The sequence below is a fragment of the Falco cherrug genome, chromosome 7 (genome assembly GCF_023634085.1).
Source record: "Falco cherrug isolate bFalChe1 chromosome 7, bFalChe1.pri, whole genome shotgun sequence".
Lineage (NCBI taxonomy): Eukaryota > Metazoa > Chordata > Aves > Falconiformes > Falconidae > Falco > Falco cherrug.
This window is the reverse complement of record NC_073703.1, coordinates 52,242,254-52,262,806: the sequence shown is the minus strand read 5'-3', so window position 1 is coordinate 52,262,806 and position 20,553 is coordinate 52,242,254. Positions and strand designations below refer to the sequence as shown.

Below are 20,553 nucleotides of genomic sequence, written 5' to 3'. Positions count from 1 at the left end.
CTGTGCAATAATTTGCAGGACAGTTGTGGGGTTTTTTCCCCACTAAGACACTGGGCCATATTTTTAGGGTTTACGGATTTTATTAAAAGTTTCTCAGAAAAATCCAGTGAGTTGCGCTGTGCGCTGTGATTGTAGAAGGAGCAAACTTTTCATACAAAACACTGAATTATTTTTTTTAGAAGATGCAACTTCAAGAAGAATGGCCACAGTTAGACACTTCAAGAAGAATGGCCACAGTTAGACACTTTTCAGTAAAAATCTTAATTTACAAGACTTGATTGGGACTAGATTTAACACATAGGGCACAAACGAATGGATAAATTGAAGGAGCAAATGCTGTGCAAAAACCAGAAAAGTGCTTGTCTCTTACCAAAGCGTGTCCTGTTGTGTGTGTGCTTTTGGGGGTTTGCAGAGGAAAGTTATTACCACTGCAGTATCCTATGACTACTACCAGGATTTAGGGCAAGGATGAAAAGCAGAGTTCGAATCTGTGGAATAACTAGGAAGTCGACTCCCTGTCACAAGGCAGTCCCTAAGGAAGCACCTGGGTAGGCTTTTCAGATCTGTGTGTAGATCTGGGTTTTGCAAGCGGTGAAACTATCACTTGACCATACCAGATAAAGCTGTCAGCGGAGCAGTTCAGGGAGTGTTAATGCTTTAAAAGCAATCTTAAGAGAATGAGGCAAGGCCTTAAGCAGCTTGCAGGTAGGTAGGTGAGGACTTGCCTTCACCTCCCTGATTTGAGGATGGCACCTGGTAGTGTGCTGGATTCTGTAGTGCGTGGTGGGAGGGCAGGAATTGAGTGCAGCTGCGAGCACTGATTGCAGGGTGGTGGAGGCTGGAGGGGACCTCGAGATCATCTGGTCCAGAAACACCCTTACTAGGGCCACCTAGAACCAGTTGCCCAGGACTGTGTCCAGATGTTTTTTTTTATATCTCCACAGTGGAAGACTCCGCAATCTCTCTGGGCAGCTTATGCCAGTGCTCAGTAACACTCGCAGTAAGTGTTCAGAGGGAATCTGTGTTTCAATGCCTCTTGTCCTGTCACTGGGCATCGCCAAAGAGTCTGACTTCATCCTCTGCACCCTCCTTTCAGGTGTTTGTATACATTGATGAGATCCCTCCTATAGCTGCTGACTTGACACAGTTTATAGATATTCTTGCTTTCCATACTCTCCAGCTGCCCTGAAAGTGGGATTGGGTTTTAGACATAATGTTCTCAGAAAAGAGAAAGGGGAATGATGCTGCTACAGGATGGGTGATGTATACATTCCCGAACTTCATCTATCTATTTAAGAGATAAGCTTGATGGTGACTATAAGCAATTCCATAAAGAAAACGGTTTAGGTCTTTCTCCTGCAATTGCTATCTACAGACTTACCTAAGATCCCGTGACACAGCGTTTTAGCTATTTCACTCAAGCAATATACAATCTTCTCAGCTAATTGCTTGCTTTTGATGTCTCTTGTACCTCATAGGACTTGAGTGTTTAGGAAAAAGTGTAATCTCATTATGTTGGCTTAATCACAAGAGAATTTGATTGACGTAAAGTCAGTAGGAGAACTGAAACAAATGACAGGGTTGCTATTATGGCTAGTACAGGCAGATGCAGTGCAGTAAGGATGGGAAGCCGGTATTTTGCCAGGTAGGTTCTTGGGTTTTTGGCAAGTAAAGTTCAGTTTTAATGGTGAAGCATTATGCAGTATATTAGCATTTTTTTCATGTGTTTTATAAAAATGCCCCCTCAATAGCTGGAGGCTTAACCACTGCGGTCTGTTGTAAATCCTTCAGGAGATGCAAGGAAGTGTTTTTGCCACATTTATTACAAGAGTTACCACCAAAAACTTGAATATTGAGAAGCTGTAGAGTTGCAGCTTTCCTGATGATGGCTGTAGAGTCTTCCTTCGTTTGTTAAAGAAAAAACCTGTTCATCAGCATTTTTGTCAGAGGCTCATTAGAGATGAGCACAGCAGCGAGAAGATAGGAGCTGTCATCTATTGTTCCACTTTACAAATTAAGCCATTCTTGTATGGATCTGGGCAAGCCTTATCCAAGTACCCCTGCAGGCAGAATTGCACAGCATTCCACCCTCCTTATCACAGCACTTCTCCCTCTTGTCTGAGATGTTTAGAGATTAACAAACCCTTACGGTGGAGGGGGGGTTTAAGAAAAATGCCTCATTCAGAAAACTTGTAGAGCTAATTAAAAGTAAGCTGTATCATGCTGACTGACACCACAGCTATATAGTATTGAGAAAATTTACAACAGAGGTGGAATAAATAGAATGGGGGGAAAGGCTCGTTCTCTATCTGTATGCCCATCCAGTGTCTGAAGTGGTAATTGCTTTATAATATATGATTGTAGTTAATTGGAATCTGGGAGTTAATGGGCTTCTGCAGTCTGAAGAAACACTTCAAATGAGGTACTTGTGGTTATAGTGGGCTGAAGAGAGCTGCTAAAATCTGCTTACAAGCCTTTAGTACTAATCTGAACGACTCTTACTGTAACACCTTAGTCAAGCTCTCGTTGCCTCTGGAGGGTGAAGCTATAAGCAGAACAAGTCCATGTTTTAGGACGGCAATGGATTTCCCATGTTCACTTTTCTTTCTGACTGAGAAACTGAGGGACGACTGAAACTGAACAAAACTTCGTGCTCCTGGTGTCTGCTCTGTGCAGATGCTTCACGTGACCGTGATTTGGTGCACATGGAGGGCAAAGCAATGGGTCTGCCTGGGAGTTTTTTCTGTGCTTGTCCCTGCAGCCTGGGCTTCATCAGTATGAAAGAGGGTATGAAAGAGGCCTCGTGTACAAAGCCGTGTGGCAGCACGGCTTGCTGGAGGGTAAATGGGGATGGGGGAGGGAGGAGATAGCCCTCTTAGCCTGCTATATTTTGTGTTGTCACTGTCCTTCCTTGCCAGGCAGTTTCTCTTCCATCTGGCTGGTGGCCCTCCTGAACATAGAGTGTTTGCAGTAGAGCTGTCGTGGTCTCCTGCAGTGATAGATGGCACCAGCAGATCTTTGTGCCTCTATTTAGGTAGCCACTTGAGAATGCTGATAGGAAGGAGGTGAGAAGTATGTCTTGCTCCTGTTCTGTTCATATGCACAGCAGGAGCCCGATTTTGCCCTGATGGCTGTGAGCAGGGCCAGGAAAAGGAAATTCGGAGAGGAGCCTGCTGCAAATTAGAGCTGAGGAGTATAGCAGTGTATAGGTGAAGGGTGTGAAGAACATCAGTGCTGTGGTCCCTGCGGTTTCCACTCCTGAATTAAGTCCTAATGATAGTGTCCTTACTTCCTTAAGGCTTTGCCTTCAATGTTCATAATAATGGCAGGGATAAAGGGAGCACTGAATCTGTGTGCAAGAGCAACTATGGTCTCTGTGTGTATGCTGGGCATTTTATGGACTTTAGACTAAATAAAAACATGTTTTAGTGAAATCCCATTTTTCTGGGTATGTATTTATTGCTTTAAAGTTGAGCCTATGGCTTCTTTCCCTCTTTTGACCAGAGGGAACAAAGTGGGTAAAAAAAAAAGAAAGTGGACTGCAATCAATATGTAAACTTCCACAGTTGAGAAACACCTTGTGGAAAGTAGTCCTGCACCTAAGGCTGTTTTAGAAACTTGTAGTGAGAGTTCAGATGTACTAACTGGTGTTGGAACGGCTAAGGAGTGTGCTTCTCCATAGTGGGCAGCCAACAGGCCTGGGTCTCACCTGCTTCTTGCTGGACCGTTTTGTCAGATCTTGAAAGTGTTGATGGTGCTCCAGGTGTTTACCTGTGTTAATATGTAGAGGTATTACATTTCTCTCCTCCATTATTCTGCCAAGGAAACTAACAAATCCTTCTCTTTTGCAGAAGTTTGGTGGGTTTTTTTTTTGCTGGCCGTTGTACCGAAACTACTGCGTGGGTGCGTATATTCCTGTGATGTTCTGGATTTAGCAGTGTCATAGGTGAGGAACTGTGGCTGAGAGAACTCAAGTTACATGCTTAAGTCAGGCAGGGACTTTGCCAGGGATGGAAACTGTTCCTGGTGCACTGACCTTTGCTTCCACACCATTGTTACAAAGGCAACAACGCTCTTGCTATGCTCAAAATTAACAGGACAATGAGCAATGGGTGCTGACCCCCAGAATAAATGCTCTAAACTTTGTCTCTGATCTGTTTGCTACATTAGAGTGTTCAGGCACCATGGGTTGCAAAGGGCAAGGAGGTCATTAATGCTGAGCTGGCCTTTTATGTAGCCCATGCTACTCAATGTGGCGTGTGTATGTGTCTCATGGGTAGTCCTCGACTTGACTTTGATGTTTTCTGTGCAAAAAGCTTCCAGCAGAGCTGGCTAAGCCATCGTTGCTGACCTGTGTCACCTGATCAAACCATGTCCTTGGTAACCCTCTACTGCTGCTGGCACATTTGGGATTGAGTTGAATAATGTTGTAAAATGCTCTAGGAAAGGTAAACAGAGACACAGGTGGTGTGCATGCTAAGCAGCAAGCTTACCAGCTCTGAACATTGCAATAAAACCTTCTTGGGGAAAGATTTGTTCTTCCCTGCCCCTGTGCATAGGGGTGCAGCTGCCCTCCGTGATGAGGAGTGCTCCCATGGCCACTGCACCCTCCCACAGCCTCAGACCTGGGACTGGGATCTGGGCAGCTGGGGCTGCCTGAGTGGTGCAGCTGGTTAGGCAGCTGTCTCTAGCTTCAAACAATAAAAAAATGAGATATTGTTTCATCTGGACACCTCTAGGACAAGCAAAGGACTGAGTAGCCACAGCAAATTCTTTAGAGTGGGCAGCTCCAGGGGAGCTCTTGGTCTCTGCAAGATAAAACTAAGTAAAGAAGCAAAGGATGAAAATCTGCTTTTCCTCACCACAGGTAACTACTATTAGATCTTTGCCTCTCTGGTGCAGTACAATAGCAGGGCCACTGAGTCATCCTTACACAGGAGCTCTGTGGCTTTTCACTGCACGTCTGTAAATTCAGGTGATACTGTTGAGCTCAGAATCCTTTTTCCTCGTTGTGCAACATAATTCCAGGGAAACTTTTCCCTCTTCTGGTTATGAGTAGGGTTTTCTTCTCAATGCGGTGTGTGGCATGGTCAGTACAGCATTAATACTTTTCTGCAATGCAGTGCTGTATACAGGAGCTGAGGCTCAGGTGAGATGGTGGTAGTATCTGCTGCTCTCCCCTGTTCTCCACCCTCTCCCTTAATGTCACTCTGAGATGGGCTTTGATGCTGCTTGGGACGCATCCTGTCTGGGACCAAAAGGCCAGTCAAAGCCAGGTCCAGAGTGAAAGTGAGAAAGCACTGAGTTTGCTGACTCTCTTATCTAGCAATCAGTTGTGACTTTTGTCAGGGGCCTGCATCTATCATTTCTTTAATATCAAGTGCAGCCTGGGAGCTTGAGGCAGGCTGTCTGTGTTTCCTCTGTTCGAGATGCTTTGCAAGTGCCTGTGACCGTGTAAGGCCCAGTGAGCGTGTGTCCAGTGCTGGGATCCAGCCTCTGGCACGTCCCAGGCTTCTGATCTCCAGGAATGGGAAAGGACCATGTGTCTGCAGTGTCACTTCCGAGTAACTGCATTGGGAAGGGCTGACGCTGAGCAATTATAGCATCAAAATCAATACACACAGGACGGCACAGGTTAAAACAGGAGCAGATGCCTCATACAATGTATGTGTCTGTATTGGTGACGTGATACCCCAAAACTCCAGATGCTTTACCAGGGACAATACAGGCAGTTCTTCCCCAAATCCTAATCCTGGAGGGAAGGCACAATGCGGGAAGGAGCAGTAAGATGCTAATGTCCTTTCCTGTGGGCATTACAGTAGACAGGGTTCTTTTGGAGGACTGTGTAGGGAGGAATGGTCTCAAGAGAGGAACAAGGACTTAGGGAACCAGAAAAAAAAAGCTTGTTGTGGGACTGCTAAACAGGAGATGAACGGAGACTTGCCCAAACTGTGTGATATATTCTTGTCTCTGTGCTGTGGCCAAGAAGGAGCTTGTACCTAAGAGGCAAGGCAGAGGCTGTGCTTGCCACATCTCCAAGGTGCAGTAAGGCATGGAGGCAGAATGTGATCAGCCGTGGCCCTTTAAGGCTGAGCAAGGCATGCAGCACGGACACTGCCCAGTGCAAACCCAGCAGCCCTGTGAACTCGGGTGGGCAGTGCCAGGCTGGCACAGCAAAAACCTCCTGATGGCAGAGGGGAACTAATTGAACTTGCTGGCTCCCACCTGCTCTGCTCCCCTTTTTTTGGGACAAATGAGAAGAACCTGTCTCCAAGTGCAAGATTTTGGGGGTATGTGTCAGAGGGAGAGATGCTCTATGTTAAAACATCCATCTCGCCCTGATTTGTGCCGGAGGTGCCGCAACGTTGAGTGAAATAACCTTCCAAGCTGGCTCTGGTGCAAAGATATTTTGGCTTATGTTATTGCTGGGAGCTTTCTCTCTGAGCTCTTTCTGCCTCTCTGTGTTCCTGATCTCTGGCTCTCTTCACTTTTTTTTTTTTTTTTTTTTTTCCCCTTTTTTTTTCCTCCCTTGAGCTGGGATGTGTGCTGTCTGTAATGCATCAGGAAGTAATGTGCAACGAGGAAACTCTCATCATCTGTGCATCAGGGAGAGAATTATTGACTGAGTGCTGAGCAGTCAAGTTATTGATTCAAAATAGCCCAGTCTCTCCGTCTGCCGCTTGGAATGCCTGGTTACGTCCTTCTGGTTCATTGCATTTAATCGGATTCCCTGAGCTGCCACGCAGAGGGGGAGAGTTAGAACCAGGTCCATCTATCATGTTCGCTTCAAAATCCAGTTCTGTATCCCCTTCTCCATCCATGGAGCAGGCAGACTCAGATGCTCTGGACATCAGCACCAAAGTGCAGCTGTATGGTGTACTCTGGAAGAGACCCTTCGGGAGGCAGTCAGCCAAATGGTCCAGGAGGTAAGCTGCAGTTGCTGCGGGATGCTCAGGTGAAGTAAAAAGCCTAAGGGTGCTGGGGTAAGTTAGAGCCTGAGGGCTTGGCTCTTCAAGTGCAGCTAGCCAGGCAGAGACTAGGGGTGAGACTTCAGGCAGAGCTTCCCTGCTGCGCTGAGTTCGCTTTACATACGTGGCACCTCATTGTTCTTCTTTATCCCCTCAGACCCCGTGCTACATGTGCTTCAGGGTGGCCAGAGGGACTAGCTGCCCCTCCTGGATAATTGCCTTAGGATCATTTCATGAAAGAAGAAGAGTTGGCTCATATATTTGGCCCCTAAACTGCTTGAGTTTGTTCGTTAGTACTTGTTAAAGCTCTTTGAGCCCTACGGGTGTGAGATGGCTAGGCTGAACTGACTGCATGTGGGACTGCGTGTGTGCATGTGTATGACCTGCAGGGAGTTGTGGACCAGCATCAGTACTGCTGTGCTGCTGGACAGTGATGGCACGCTTGGAACAGCAAATGCAGGCTCTCTTCCCTGGGGAGAAGGTGGCTCTGAATTCTCTCCCATCTGGTGCTAGGGAGTTGTAAGCTGCTGTGTGTTGTGTATTGGCAGCCAGGAAATTTGGGGCGGAAAAGCATCTGCTATAACCTTTTACCAAGGATAGAAGTATACTCTGTAATGCTGAAGTAATGGGTCGGTTTGAGGTTTAAAGTTGTAGTTTCTTTATGTGAATCGCTGAATCTCACAGAAGAGTTTTCTGCTGGATGTCAAATGATGAGGCACGACTGTTTATGCATGGGTACTTGCACAGAAGCATGGTACAGCTCTTTTTCATTGCTCACTGGGGGATACGTGATCCAATGGATTAAGCCTTCCAGCATTTCTGGATGGCAGATTAATGTCACTGCTGATAGAAATCATTGGCAAATGATTCAGCTAGAAGACTAGCAGCTGAGAAGCTTGCATTTTCACCCTACTACTGCCAGAGATATGTTTTGTGAGTCAGGATTTGTTGTCATGATCTATAAAAGGGTAGCAGCACTTACCCACCTTTACTAGTTTGATATCTGTAGGTGAAGAAGTCTGCCAGGAAAGCAAAGTGATACTGTTTTCTCCTTTACCCTTCCACTGGGGAAAGGCACAAATGAGTCATAAACAAAAGGCAGCACAGGAAGCCTGAAAGTCGGTTTTGTAGCCTTTGTAGCACAGCGTGTCTCAAGGCTTTTTGGAAGAATAAATTAACTTGCACACAAGCAATGTCTGTTGGCTACCTCTGGTACTTCCCTTTTGTGGGTACCTTTTTGCTGCAGTCTGCAATGTAGACACAACACAACAAATTCATTTCTAACCCCAGTGTTCCTGGTTTTGCTATGTGTAGTAAACACAGTGCTGTCCAATTTAAACCCATGAAAGTGGCATGTCCTGAAAAATAGCTAAACGTTGCTTGGAAAGCAGTTTTCTTTGTAGCAATCTTTGACCTGTGTGCAGGTTTTATTCTGTATTTCTCCATGGCCTCCCCCCTCAAAAAAACCTGTTACTACCTACTTAGCTCCCAAACTTTGATATTTAAATGAATTATGTCTGGAAATTCACATGACTGGTACGGAAAAGAAGTGGACACAATAACGAAGGGGAAAGTAATTTGCATTGGAGTGGATTTTCTTAAAAGGCTTTCTGCTTCCTAATAAAAATTTCTTGCAGGCAAATGGCCCATCTCTGCGCTCTCTGTCATTATTTATTTAGTGCTGTTCTATTCCTAGAAGTCATCCCCGTCTTCAGCAAGTGGTAAATATTTTAGTGATAGTAGGTGGGAAGAGCTGGGGAAGTGACCGTGGGGCAGGGATGATGTGGAAGGATAGCTGCAAGCGTGGCAGCTGAGGGTCCTGGGTGACCACAGGGAATCTGTAGGGTTTGGAAGGAAGGGATTTCTGGAGTAAAGAGACTGGAACAGAAGGAGTGGTAAGATATTTTTTTAATCACAAGAGAGATTTGCTGTGAAGATTTTTCACATGCAAGACTCTTTTTGTCAATCATTATGGGGGGATAAGGAGCAATTCATCCATTCCCCCTCACCTACCTGCTATGTACAGCAAGATGTAGCTGGTCAAGTGCATGAGTTTATGAAAAGATGTTTCCCAGTCCAGTTAAACTAAGAGAAATAACTGACTATTGCTAGATACAGTTGAGGATCTGATCTCTAAGCAATGTAGATTTTGTACTGAAGTCTTGAACTGGACCATAGTACTACTCCCTGTTCTGAGGAAAGCCTTTCCAAGCTACGGGAGAGAAAACAGCATGTAACAGGAGGGTTGATCACATCAGGCCATCAGACATGCAGATGGGTCTGCGTGGCTGTTAAGAGATTCATAATAGTTACTGGCTTGGTCCCATTCATTTGGCTGTAACAACAGTGCTGCTGCAGACACTGAGGAAAAAAAAGCAAGTGTTTAAGGGAAGGATGGAGGCTGGCTGGATAATGAATCTAGATAAAAAATCCAGGCACGGTGCTTTGGTGATTGAAATCCCAGGTTTGGGGATTTCTCAGCAGTCGAGTTTTGCAGGGAGCAGAGAGGGATGGCATAGCCTTGTTTTAGTCAGGGCTGGCATCTGATGGCAGCTGTGAGAACAGCAAGACTTGCCACGATGCAGTTGTCTGGAGCACTTTCAGCCCTTTGCCTGGCCCACGCCATGGTCTGTCCTGCAGCCGAAGCATTTGTGCGCTGTACTGACCGAGGGTGGGCTAGGGGCTGCTGGCACTGGACCAGCATGGCTGGACCTGTCAGGGCTGGCGTCTGAGCATGCTGCCTTATAGAGCTTGATTTCGAAATGCCATTAGCAGCATCCTAGCTCCTATCCCTCCAAGAGAAGAAGTTCTATTTCTAATGTGAATTTTTTTCCCTTGTAAAGTGATATACTTCCAAGAGAGACGCTTCTGAGTTTACTAGAGGTTTTGACCAGTCTAAGCTTGGGTCACTGCTGGAGTGGCTTTGGAAAGTCATGTTCTTAGTCCTTGACTTACGGTGCTCTTCTGGCCACCAAACTGCACCCCGTTTTTCCTTCTAATTAACAACAGTTTAGTTTCTTCCCTACTACAAAAGTTGTACTGGTAACAGCATCAGCCTCACACAGAGTCTGGAGTGAAGCGGACAAGGTACGTACCTGCCCTGGATGTGGCGTGGAGGGAGCGCTGTAGCTTTGCAGGTAGGAAGTGACACATCCTTCTCTACTGAGAACAATCCCAGCCCCATATAGAAATGCCAGGCTCTAAGCTGACTGTGACCATTCAGGTGTGAGACTTTGGGGTGAAGTGGGACAGTTCAAGGAGGCCATCTGCTCAGTGGTCAGCCAGAGCCAGAAAAGCAAGGTGGAACATGAGGAACTGAATAAAGTAGAAAAAAAACAACCCACAAAATATGCTTATACCTCAGAGTAAATGCATCAGAGATGCCAGGTTGCTGCTGGAAGGAGGGAAACAGCCCAGTTGAGAGAAACTTCTTTCTTGGACCAGTCCTGGCTGTGGCACTGCAAAGCACGCACGTAATGTTGTTTTCCAGCAGAGTGGCTACCAGTGGTCACTGGATGTGGTCACAGGACAGATGGAAAGGATAATTGGTTAGGACTGTTTTTCCACTCTGAAAGAACTCGAGAGCACGCAGCTGCAGGGCGGTGTGTGTGGCACAGGGGCAGCGAGAGCTGCGAGTCGAGCAGACCGTGTGCTTCCTTCTTGACCTTGTGAGCTTCCCACTTGGTCACTGTCAGGAAGCATCCACCTCTTCCCACTCCTGCCCGGCTGGAGACCAACTGCTAGGTGCTGGGGCAGGAGACAGGCAGGCAAGCCTGGAGCTGTCAGGAGAGGACGAGTAAGGGACAGGTACTGCAGTCTCTGAGCTGACATGCTGATAAAGAGCATTTGCCCGTTGTTTTCCTGAGCTGTCCCCAAGGAGAGAGAAGTGAGCTCACCTAGCAGCTGGGATTTGCTGCCTGTGCTCCTGGACTGGTGCCCAGAAAACCACTGTTGGAAGGAAGGACCAGTGAGACTGCTGCAGTTTTACGGTGTAAATACTTAATATGGGCTATTGTCACTTCAAAAACTTTTACAAAGTTTTAGTTAGTTTTAATTTCCTTAGCCCTCTGTGACACAGAGGTATCTCTACCTCTCCAGTATAAACCTGTTGTGTCTAATCCTGGCAGATCACATCTCTGGCTTTCCATCCAAGTCATTCTCTAGCTGTTCCTCTGCTCTTTCCATTTAATTACAGTGTGGTTTCAGTGGTTTCTTAGTGCAGGATCTAGTGACAGGGGATGGGTGACCCAAAGGAGTTGACGCATGAATGGCTCTTGTATTACTGGTGCTGCACGTGGAGGGTGTGTAGTTGTACCAGGTCTTCTCACCTCTCTCATCCTCAGTGCTTCTCCCCAGGCTCTTTGAATGCCGCTCTGTTTTTAAATCTCTTCTTTTTTAGGTTCTTGTTTGGATTCAAAGTCTTTCCCTGTTTTTCCAGCACTCCCTTTTTCTTCTGCTGGCCCATCTGTGCCTAATTTCAGATATGTGTCCAGCCCCACCGTCCCAGTCCTAACTGGGTGTCTCTCTCCATTTTCCCTTGGCCATTTTTTCCCTTTCTGCTCTTACTCATCTGGCTGCTGCTTCGAACTTCAACTTGCTTTTGAGTCTCGCAACTCTTCTCTACTCCTTCACTTCATCCCTCTTTCCACTGTGCTGCATCAAATACCCTTGTCTTGTAGCATGGAGACTTTGTACTGAAAGTCAAAGTGAAAGCAGTGATCTTGGCTGTTTAGGCCTTGCCTTCCAGGTAAGAATAGATGAGGGAATATGAGCTGAGCATAAATATGTTATGTCCATCAGCTAACTAGATTTTCAATGGTTTTCCTTCATTATTTGCTGTGGAGTTTTGTTGTTATTTTTTCAATTCTTATTTTGTACATTTTTCATTCCAAACCCCCACAGATTCTCTCCATATCTGTGAGGTCAGGGATCTAAAATTTCATTAATCTGCCAGAGGCACATCAATTCTCAGAGATCCGTGCTGTGCTTTGTTCTTGTTTTTGTTTTGGTTTGTTTTCGACTGCAGTGTAATCTATAATATGGGGATTATCAAGAGAACTGAGCAGACAAAAATGTATGTACGAAACAAACTAAAGCCTGGCTTTAACTGGGTGTTAACATTTAGATTAAAAATCTCATGTAGCTAAAGATCAGTATCTTTACCTGTCCTACAAATGTTTCTTAAGGATGTTCAGACTGAAAAGGCTGTTAAAATTGACAAATAGACTTTCTCCATTTCATGTGGTGTGTGTTTTTTCCTTAGTTTCATATTTGTGCCCACAGTATCTGGTTCACTCTGGCCCACTGGACCAAGCCTAGGCCATAGACCAGGCAGGATTGTTCTTTAAAGATGTTATTTCTGTATTTATTGTGCAGATGAAGTAACACATCCCTCTTAAAAAAAAAAAAAAAAAAGTCCTTGTTGAACTAAGCATTAGAGACACAAAGTGAAGATGCATCTACTCCGAAGGAAACTTTTTTACAGAGTCAATGATCAGAGGTGGGAGGAAAAGTGAAACAGCACAAGGCTGCTACTCACAGAAGTGATGTGGATGGGAGGAACCAGAAACAAGACCTGTCTGCTCTGTGGAGGTCTCTGATGTTTGCCTTGGCCAGGGTCAGCCTGCTGCAGCCACAGCTGCCTTTGCCATTAAGGCAAATGTATCTGAAAATATATCAATCCTTGTTTCACACAGAGGTGAGACCTTGATGAATCCACTCTATCAGTTAACGTGTCCCACAGAGGTGTCCCTAATACATCTGGTAAATGGGCTAGTGTCTCAAAGCTGTGTGATAGTACAGCCCCTCACCTTCTCTGCTTCTTCCCATCCCTGACTACTGTCATGAGGAAACTGTTCTGATCCCTGACCTGTGATGCTGGTGATTTAGGATGGAGGCTCCCGTCACAGGGGAAGCAAGTTGGGCCCATGGACTGTCCATCTCCCTATCCATCTTAGGTACCTCTTAGAATCATACAGAGAGGGCATGAGCAGCCACCACAGTGGGGTCAGCATTGTTTTGCCAGCTGAGGGGACGTTAGATGCAGCTCCTCTGGGAGGTGCACTGGGACACGAGCTCAGGCTGGAAGGGAGATGGTCCCCTGGGTGGAAGGTAGAAGGTGAACCATTCCTACTCGGATAGCTTTCTGGACAGGCTGCAGTGCAAATGAGCACCTTTTTGTCCTCTAGCAACTAAATGACCCCAGTGCAGAAGACTGATTTTTGCATCGAGTCATGCTGTTCTGCTTAGAGAGGTTTTGCCAGGCTGTGGTCAGGAACAAGAGGCAAGGTTAGGCAGTCAACCATGATGTTCCTGGAGTATCAAATGGGAAGACAGTGTCCTGCTGAGGAAGCAAGCTGGCTGCTTCTCCCCACCTCTGATGTCAACTTGAACAAGTACAGAGGAGTGGGAAAGGAGAAGAAAAAATTTGGTGCACAATAGTGGCCGCTGGTGTTTGTACATTCTAAAGATTTCTGGATGTAAATACGCACATGTTCAATGACTGTCAATTTTAAGCATTTTGGAGCAGGCACATAGTAGGTCCAGAGCTCAGACTTGCTGCAGGCACTCAGAAGTTTAGCTTTGTTCTGTGTTTTTTGGCCCCTCTGTGAGCCCACGGCTCATGTTTCTATGGCACATGGCAATTTCATCTGTGTTGCCAGAGGCACAGCAGAAAAGAAAGAAGTAGGAGCTGGTGGAAGCGGTAAAGCTTTCTGCCAAGTATAATAATGATGATGATGACTAATATAATATATTATAATGATATATATTATTGTATTATTATAAGGATAATTCTCCGCCAGCTTTTTGACTCCTTTTTTTTTTTTTTTAGCTTTAGGAACCAAGCTGGTTACCAAATTGCTGTGCTCGTCTGTGCTGGAGGCAGCGCTTGGCTCCATCTGACAGGCTCTCTGCTCCAGGAGAGGGCTGGGGTGGAGGTATTACAATTGCTCCTGCAGATCAGACCTCTCAGCCTGTAGCCCACCGCTAACAGTGGCTTCAGAGGAGGGTGCAGGAATCCCCAGGTTGCACAACTGGAAAGTGCTGCCCAGGAAAGGCTCTTCCTGATCCCTTTCAGTGGAGGCTTTCTGCCCAGAAGCAGGAAGGTTTCCCTGGTGTGTTCTCATTCCTCACAGAAATGCCTTATCCTTTCCAGATTCTTCATGAGCTGTGGTCCTTGAGACCACGTGAAAATTATACACACAGCAGTGTTTTGTGCAGTGTAAAAAGGCATTCTTTATTAATTTTTAGCTTATTGCCTTTCACTTTCTTTCCAAATCCCTCTTTTCTCATATCAGAAAACATGTACAGAGCAGTGCAATATATTTTCGTTGTCATTTACTCCTTTGAAACTTCCCTACTAAACTTGTCCCCATTTTTTCAGCTGCTCTTCAGTATCTTTGAGTGCTGCAGAGATTCAGGCCGAGTTTAAGCTGTAACAGATCTCTCTCTTCTGTACCACTGCCTGCAGGGTAGTGCGACCTTAATTTTTGAAGAGAAGAGGGACTCTCCCAGGGGCATTTTGAACTTGCAAATAAGCTAAAAGTGGCACTCCTTTAATCACGGTTTTGAGGACAAGCTCCAGTAAATTAAAGGCATGTTTTACAGAAGCTGTGGTATTTTGTGGCTACTATGCAGTGTTCATCAGAGCATACCATAGGTTAACTGAGCAGAACAAGGCACATTTTAGTGTGATGCATGTATGAAAAACAATATTAAATTTCCTTTGTATTTACAAAGGTCATTGACAGGAGACTTTGCCAAGAACTCTGCTTAACAATACCTCTAAATTTTATTTCTGCTTCTGAGTGTTCTCGTGGCCAATTTTTTGCCTTGAGAGTCCTTTGGGGATGCCAGCCTGTGACTCTCCCTGCCATATGACTTGGTGTTACAGTGGAAACACTTGCCTTCTGGCTTATGCTGAGATGCGAGGAAAGAGGGACTGCAAAAAAAAGCTTGTAGCTGCTGCCCATGTGAGAGGGACCCTTAAAAAAAGAAGCTGCTCTCTTTCCAAAACATTGAATCCAACACTTGGACTAGGTGGAGCATGCACAGGTCAAGATGCTGAAGGCTTTGGCTGTGCTTGGACACAGACTCACCATCCCATTCCCCCGTGAGTAAATGGTGCTATAGTTTGCCTTCCACACTGGTGTGTGCGTGCTATGGTAAACTGCAAGCACAAAGCACTTGTGCTTAAATCCGAGTGCCAAGTTCTAGCTCTCGGCTATGACCAGAAGTGAGGCACCTCACCTTACTATTCCCCTCTAATCCTAAACTCTGCTGCTCAGAGAGCAGCTTTAGTTGGGTGGAGATATTCTTGTGCTGTGAACCGCAGCCTCTGTACTAGCAGAACTTATTTCATTTCTCTTAAAGGTTCTTCATCATTAAGGAAAGTTTCCTGCTCTATTATGCTGAGAGTGAGAAGAGAAATTTTGAAAGCAATAAATACTTCAATATCCACCCCAAGGTGAGCAGTGTTTGCATGGGAGAGGGCATTATTCTGTTCCTAGCTCCCCGCCTCCAGGGGCCCAGCAAGTGAAGAAGAGGTAGGTCACAAACTGCACAGATCCAGGGAAGCCTCAAGTAAGAACAAGAACAATTCCAGTACCTCTTCAGGCTCCTTAATGATTCAGAAGGTACATTAATATTTTTTTTTTTACCTGTTAGTATATGGATTCCCTTTTTTCCATGATCTTCTAAATCAACTAACCTCGTGGCTATGAGAATACTGTTGGCAAAGCCAGTGGTGGGGCTAACAGCATTGGTTGCTGCTTGTTCCTAACCTGTACTTGCACTTGTAAGCTGTTACAGCCAGCCCCTGCTAACCCAGGTGCCCTCAGCCATGAGAAGCAGCCTCCATAGCTCTGCTGCCAAGAGCTCTCACAGGGGGGACCCTGTACTCCAAGTCTGCTTTTATCCTCTGCTCACTGGAGGCTGATGAAGCGTGTGTACTTCCAAAGGTGCTGACTTCAGCCAGCCTGGTTAGGGGCAGCTGGCCACCCATCCACCCCCATGCAGCACATGTAGGGTGTTGACCTACTGGTGGTGACTTTCATGGATGCACAACTTCCCTCATGGTACCAGACAGTGAATCTCCAATGTCTGCCCTGTTGGGAGACTATCTCTTCTTTAATAAGGGGTCCAACTTCCATGTTCCAGCTAGCAGCCTGCCCTCCAGGCTGAATGCAGAAGAGTCACATTTACCCCATTTCAGACACCACTTGGTGTTCTCCTGGTGGTGGTGGTAGTCCTGCTGCTTTTCAGGAACTGTTTGTATTGCCCCTCCTGGGATAGCCAAGGCAGGGCAGGAGTCCACAAGTGACCAAGGGTGAAAGCTCAGCTCCTCGTTGGGTAATGGTTATATTTGACTTTGCTGACTGATTGGAGCACTCTGGTTTATCCCCAGGGTGTCATACCCCTGGGAGGCTGCATCGTGGAGCCCAGAGAAGAGCCCAACATGCCTTATGCCATAAGGATCTCACATGAAGACTTCCATGTAAGTAGACTTCTTTTCCTCTCAGAAAAACCCAAACACCACAAAACATTTTACTGCTGATGAGCAGAGCTGGATTGGCAGTCCTCCCCACCCCACCAGGTTATGCCCACCGTCTCTGGGCAGACTATCCTGAGAGAGGGTGTCTTAGCATCCCGAGACCTCTCAAGGCTTTGCTGCTGTTCCTGCTTTGACAACCAACAAGGATACTTGTTTGTTCTGGCAGCAGGTCTTATGACACTAACAGACCAGTAGAAGGTATTCAGGAGCCCTAGAACTCACGTTGCCCTATCATTTTATTCCTACCATGACTGCTTGTTGTGCACATCTTTTTCCAATGTGTGGTAGGCTTGGGTCATGTTTGCTCCCACACGGTGCCTCCTGCGGAGGTGGCAGCCTGCAGTGGGCTCTCCTCTTGCCATAGCTGTGCTAGCTGTGTCCAGTTTGTGCCTCCAGTACACAGAGGTGTGAGGCACCAGCTTCTCTAATCCCAGTTTTTTTTCCCCTTCCCTCCCCTCTTCTAGGGTAACATTGTTCTAGCAGCTGAATCAGAGTTTGAGCAGGCTCAGTGGCTGGAGATGCTACAGGAGTCTGGAAAAGTGTAAGCTTCTTTCTATTCCTTATTCTCTTTGATCTGCTCCATAGATGTGTAAAGGATAAAGAGGCAGAAGCCTGGCTAGAAGGACTATGGGGAGGCAGACAAGCTCTCCAAGACTAGCAAGACCTTCACTTGCCTCCTGGACCAATTCTTTCCCTAAATGCAAATGCCCTAAAGCTAACACAAAGCTTCCTACCCTGGTGTGCGGTGCTGTATATGGTATGACTCTTTGTTAACAATCCCGGGCTGCTATCTGTCAAATGCTGACACACCAAGTGGCATCTGCTGTCCTCTCTTGCCTCAGAGAGGTGGGACCTGGGACTGAACAGGAGGTCTCCTGGTCCATTTTGTCTGGGAAGCAAAGTGTGTGGGCTTGACAAAGGTGGGGGTCAGAATACCTCCCTACACTGCAAATACATGAATTTGGGGTAAGGTAAGAGCAGAACAGGCCACGCACAAAGCTAGTGAGCAGCTGCCCATGTGGATCTATGTGCTGCTGCTGAGCAGGGACCTCACCAGCCCCTCTCTGCTCCCCTGAGCAGTACTGGTCATGCCGAGATGTCAGTAACGGCCCTGCAGCAATCGTGTGGCTGTGGCGTGTGCATCCCTTCTGCCTGGGCGCTCAGGCCGTGCTGCAGCGAGGCTTGGCCTCTCAAGACAGTTTAATTCTGAAATACGGAGCCAGGCTAAATCCCCGGGGAAGAGGTGTTAGCAAAGCATTTCCAGCCCACTTACAGGGGTGAGAGGATTTGATCACTGCATGTGTAAAACACTGCGTTCACAGCCCGCTGACAGCTCTGGAGGGGTTAGCAGTCTGTCGGACACCAGCTCTGCAATCCCTCAGCACACAGGAGCCTGACAGTACAGTGAGCAGCTGTCCTGCAAAACCACAGCAGGTTCCTCTCAGCGGGTGCAGGAAGAGGTAACACTTAAACAGGGATTTGATTTTCCCAAGCCAGGTAGGAACTTCCAGGGCCTGTAGAGCAGAGCCTACTATTCAGCTACAAGGCTTGAAGCAATGAGGCTTTGCTCTGCCCTTCCTTCTGCACTACCGTGTGTTTATGTGGTCTCTTGCGACTGTAGGGACAAAAGCCGCTCTTTCAGACAAGTTTAATTTGTGATACCAGTGTGTGCATGGTAAAGGCAGTATCTCAGCTGATTCCAATGCTGCAAGGCTGAAAATGTCCATTTGCAATGAAAGGGGAATGCAGTGATATGGTGCATCAGCCCAAGCCAAGCTCTGCACTGCTGCTTCGGTGCTGGAGCAAGCTGTTGGCTCCATGGTACTGCATGAACTGCAACACAAAGCTGTCCATTAATGCTTCATGAGCCCCAGGGGACACAAGACCCAAGGCAGAGTCCTGTCACCCACTCGGCACAAGCAGGCTTGGACACTGCAGTGGAGGAGGGACCCAGATTTAGCCCTTAGGTAATTCAAAGTTTTTTGTTCAATAGCACAGGTCTGCACTCATCTTCACCAATTCACTCGACTATTGCCGAGGACAATAATCTGGGGGCCAAATTAATCTTTCAGGTGTGTATGGGAGGGAAGGAGTGTAGCTGCATAGCTTAGGAGAGGTCTCACAAACAAGCCCTGTGTGGCTGCTTCACAGAGCCAGCATTTTCTTTAGTCCTTGCTTCTATATTCCAGCACCAGTGTTTAAAACAGGAGCTAGACAGTGGCTACTATCGTACAGCAGACTACGTGCACCTAGCTGAAATCTGCCTGAGACCCCTTCCCTTCCCTTCCTGCTTCTGTTCTTGCATCAGAGGAGGGGAGCAATGCAGCATCAGTGCCGGCCGAATCAGTGCTGATGATAAGCCTGTGTGTGAGGAAAAGCACAGGTTGTGTGATTTATGTCAGCAGGGTCAGGCTGGGAGCTAGGTAGCAGCCAGAAAGGCACAGCGTGGGCCAGTAAATTGATCTGCAACAAACAGGAAAGCTAGAAGTACACAGCTGAAATCTTCTAGGTAAGCTGCTTTAGTGCCCTGTTGTTTCTAGATGGGGGTTGTGCTGCTGATGGAACTGCAGCACTTAGAGTTTATTGTGATCATCCTACAGCCTCTTTAATTATTTAAAACCAACCAAAGGAAAAAAAAACCAAACAACAAAACCATCCTCAAAAACCCCACAAAACCTACAAAATCCAAAACATCCAAAACCCCACAACCTCATAGACTGAGGTTTTGTTAAATAAGGGAAAGAGGGGAAACTGAACCAGCATGGGAAGCATCCTCTATCCTCTTTCCTTTGTTTCAATTTTGTCTACTGCTTCTTTAAATCTGGGGTTAGGTGGTGTGTGTGTGCCTGCACAACTGCTTGTTACCTCCACCATCACAGTCTGCGCAGTGATGTCTTCAGCCCTTCACTCTATTCCAAGCCTTCTGTGGCTTGATAGGGAAACCACTTATCCACTGTGGAGGGGGAGCTGATGGCCTCTCCACCCTTCTAACATGTTGTGGCTTGGACTTATCACACTTCCCAGATCTTGAAAGCTTTTTGGAAATAGCAGAGCCCTGACTCCCAGCTGGCCAGGCTCTTTTTCCACCCAGAGAGGCTTTTGCTGCTGGTGGTGGGCGGGGAGGAAAGGGGTACACATACACTCTCTATATCCATAGCAGCATTCCTTGCACTGGTTAAAAGTAGACTTGGTGGGCAATGGGGAAAAAAACCCAAGTAACACAGTACATACATCCTGTGGACCATGAAGTGCCCCCCTGCCCCACCTTGAGCTGTTTGCTGTTGGTTTCTCTGGCATTAGATTCATCCTGTATCAGAGAATGTTAGTGGAAAAATACATTCACACCCACATGTTCTCACTCAGGATTAAGATGTCTACCTGTGGGCAAAACATCACCTTTTTAATTATCGTTCTAATTTCCTCTGCACTTTAGAAATATCCTAGATGCTCATTAGCTGGAAAGAAACCCAGCTGTCTGCAAAGAGCACAAGGCAGTGCTTGGGCTGCTGGAGCTGTTTGTTGCCTGGTCCCTGCAGTGATGTGTTTTTAATAATTTGTCTGGCTTTTGTAAGAGGCGAAGTACAGGTTGCCTTGAAATTGTTTTATAAGATGTTGCTAACTTAACAGTTTCCCAAAAGCTACAATTTCAAATGACTCACAAAGAGGCCTGGTACAGGAAGGCTTATAGTTATTTAATGTTAATATGCTCCCTTAGGATTTAACAAAGATGGCAAAATTGCTGGGCAGCAATTGCTGTTCCTGTATGTGCATCTATATAAATAGACTGGCATGAATTTTACATATGCATTTTATGTAAGTATTTTTTTCCTAATGGAACATGAATGGAAGTGAGCAGCAAACTCCATTTCTGGTTCTGTTTTTGATTTGTGTGTCCTTGTACTTGGTATTTAGTATCTGTATTAAAGCCCACCCCGTCCATCAGCTCAATCAGTAATGGGCATCTGCTCCACAGGCCTTTTTCACAGCTTTAATTAATGTGTTCAAGAGACCTTGAGATCCTCTGACCAATGG

The 20,553-nt window shown here is 46.4% G+C and overlaps 1 protein-coding gene across 4 annotated transcripts in view; it reads left to right on the top strand.

Moving 5' to 3' along the window:
- The first annotated feature begins 221 nt into the window (after positions 1-221).
- Positions 222-20,553, top strand: part of PLEKHD1 (pleckstrin homology and coiled-coil domain containing D1) — a 36,076-nt gene continuing 15,744 nt past the window's right edge. For all 4 annotated transcript variants that reach the window (XR_008733048.1, XR_008733047.1, XM_055715189.1 and 1 more), the window contains exons 1-4: positions 222-6,926; positions 15,342-15,435; positions 16,375-16,464; positions 16,986-17,062. Coding sequence is in view for 2 of the 4 variants with exons in the window: in XM_055715189.1 (XP_055571164.1) it covers positions 6,778-6,926; positions 15,342-15,435; positions 16,375-16,464; positions 16,986-17,062 (410 nt within the window). In the remaining 2 variants the exon portion in view is untranslated. The remainder of the gene's footprint in view (positions 6,927-15,341; positions 15,436-16,374; positions 16,465-16,985; positions 17,063-20,553) is intronic.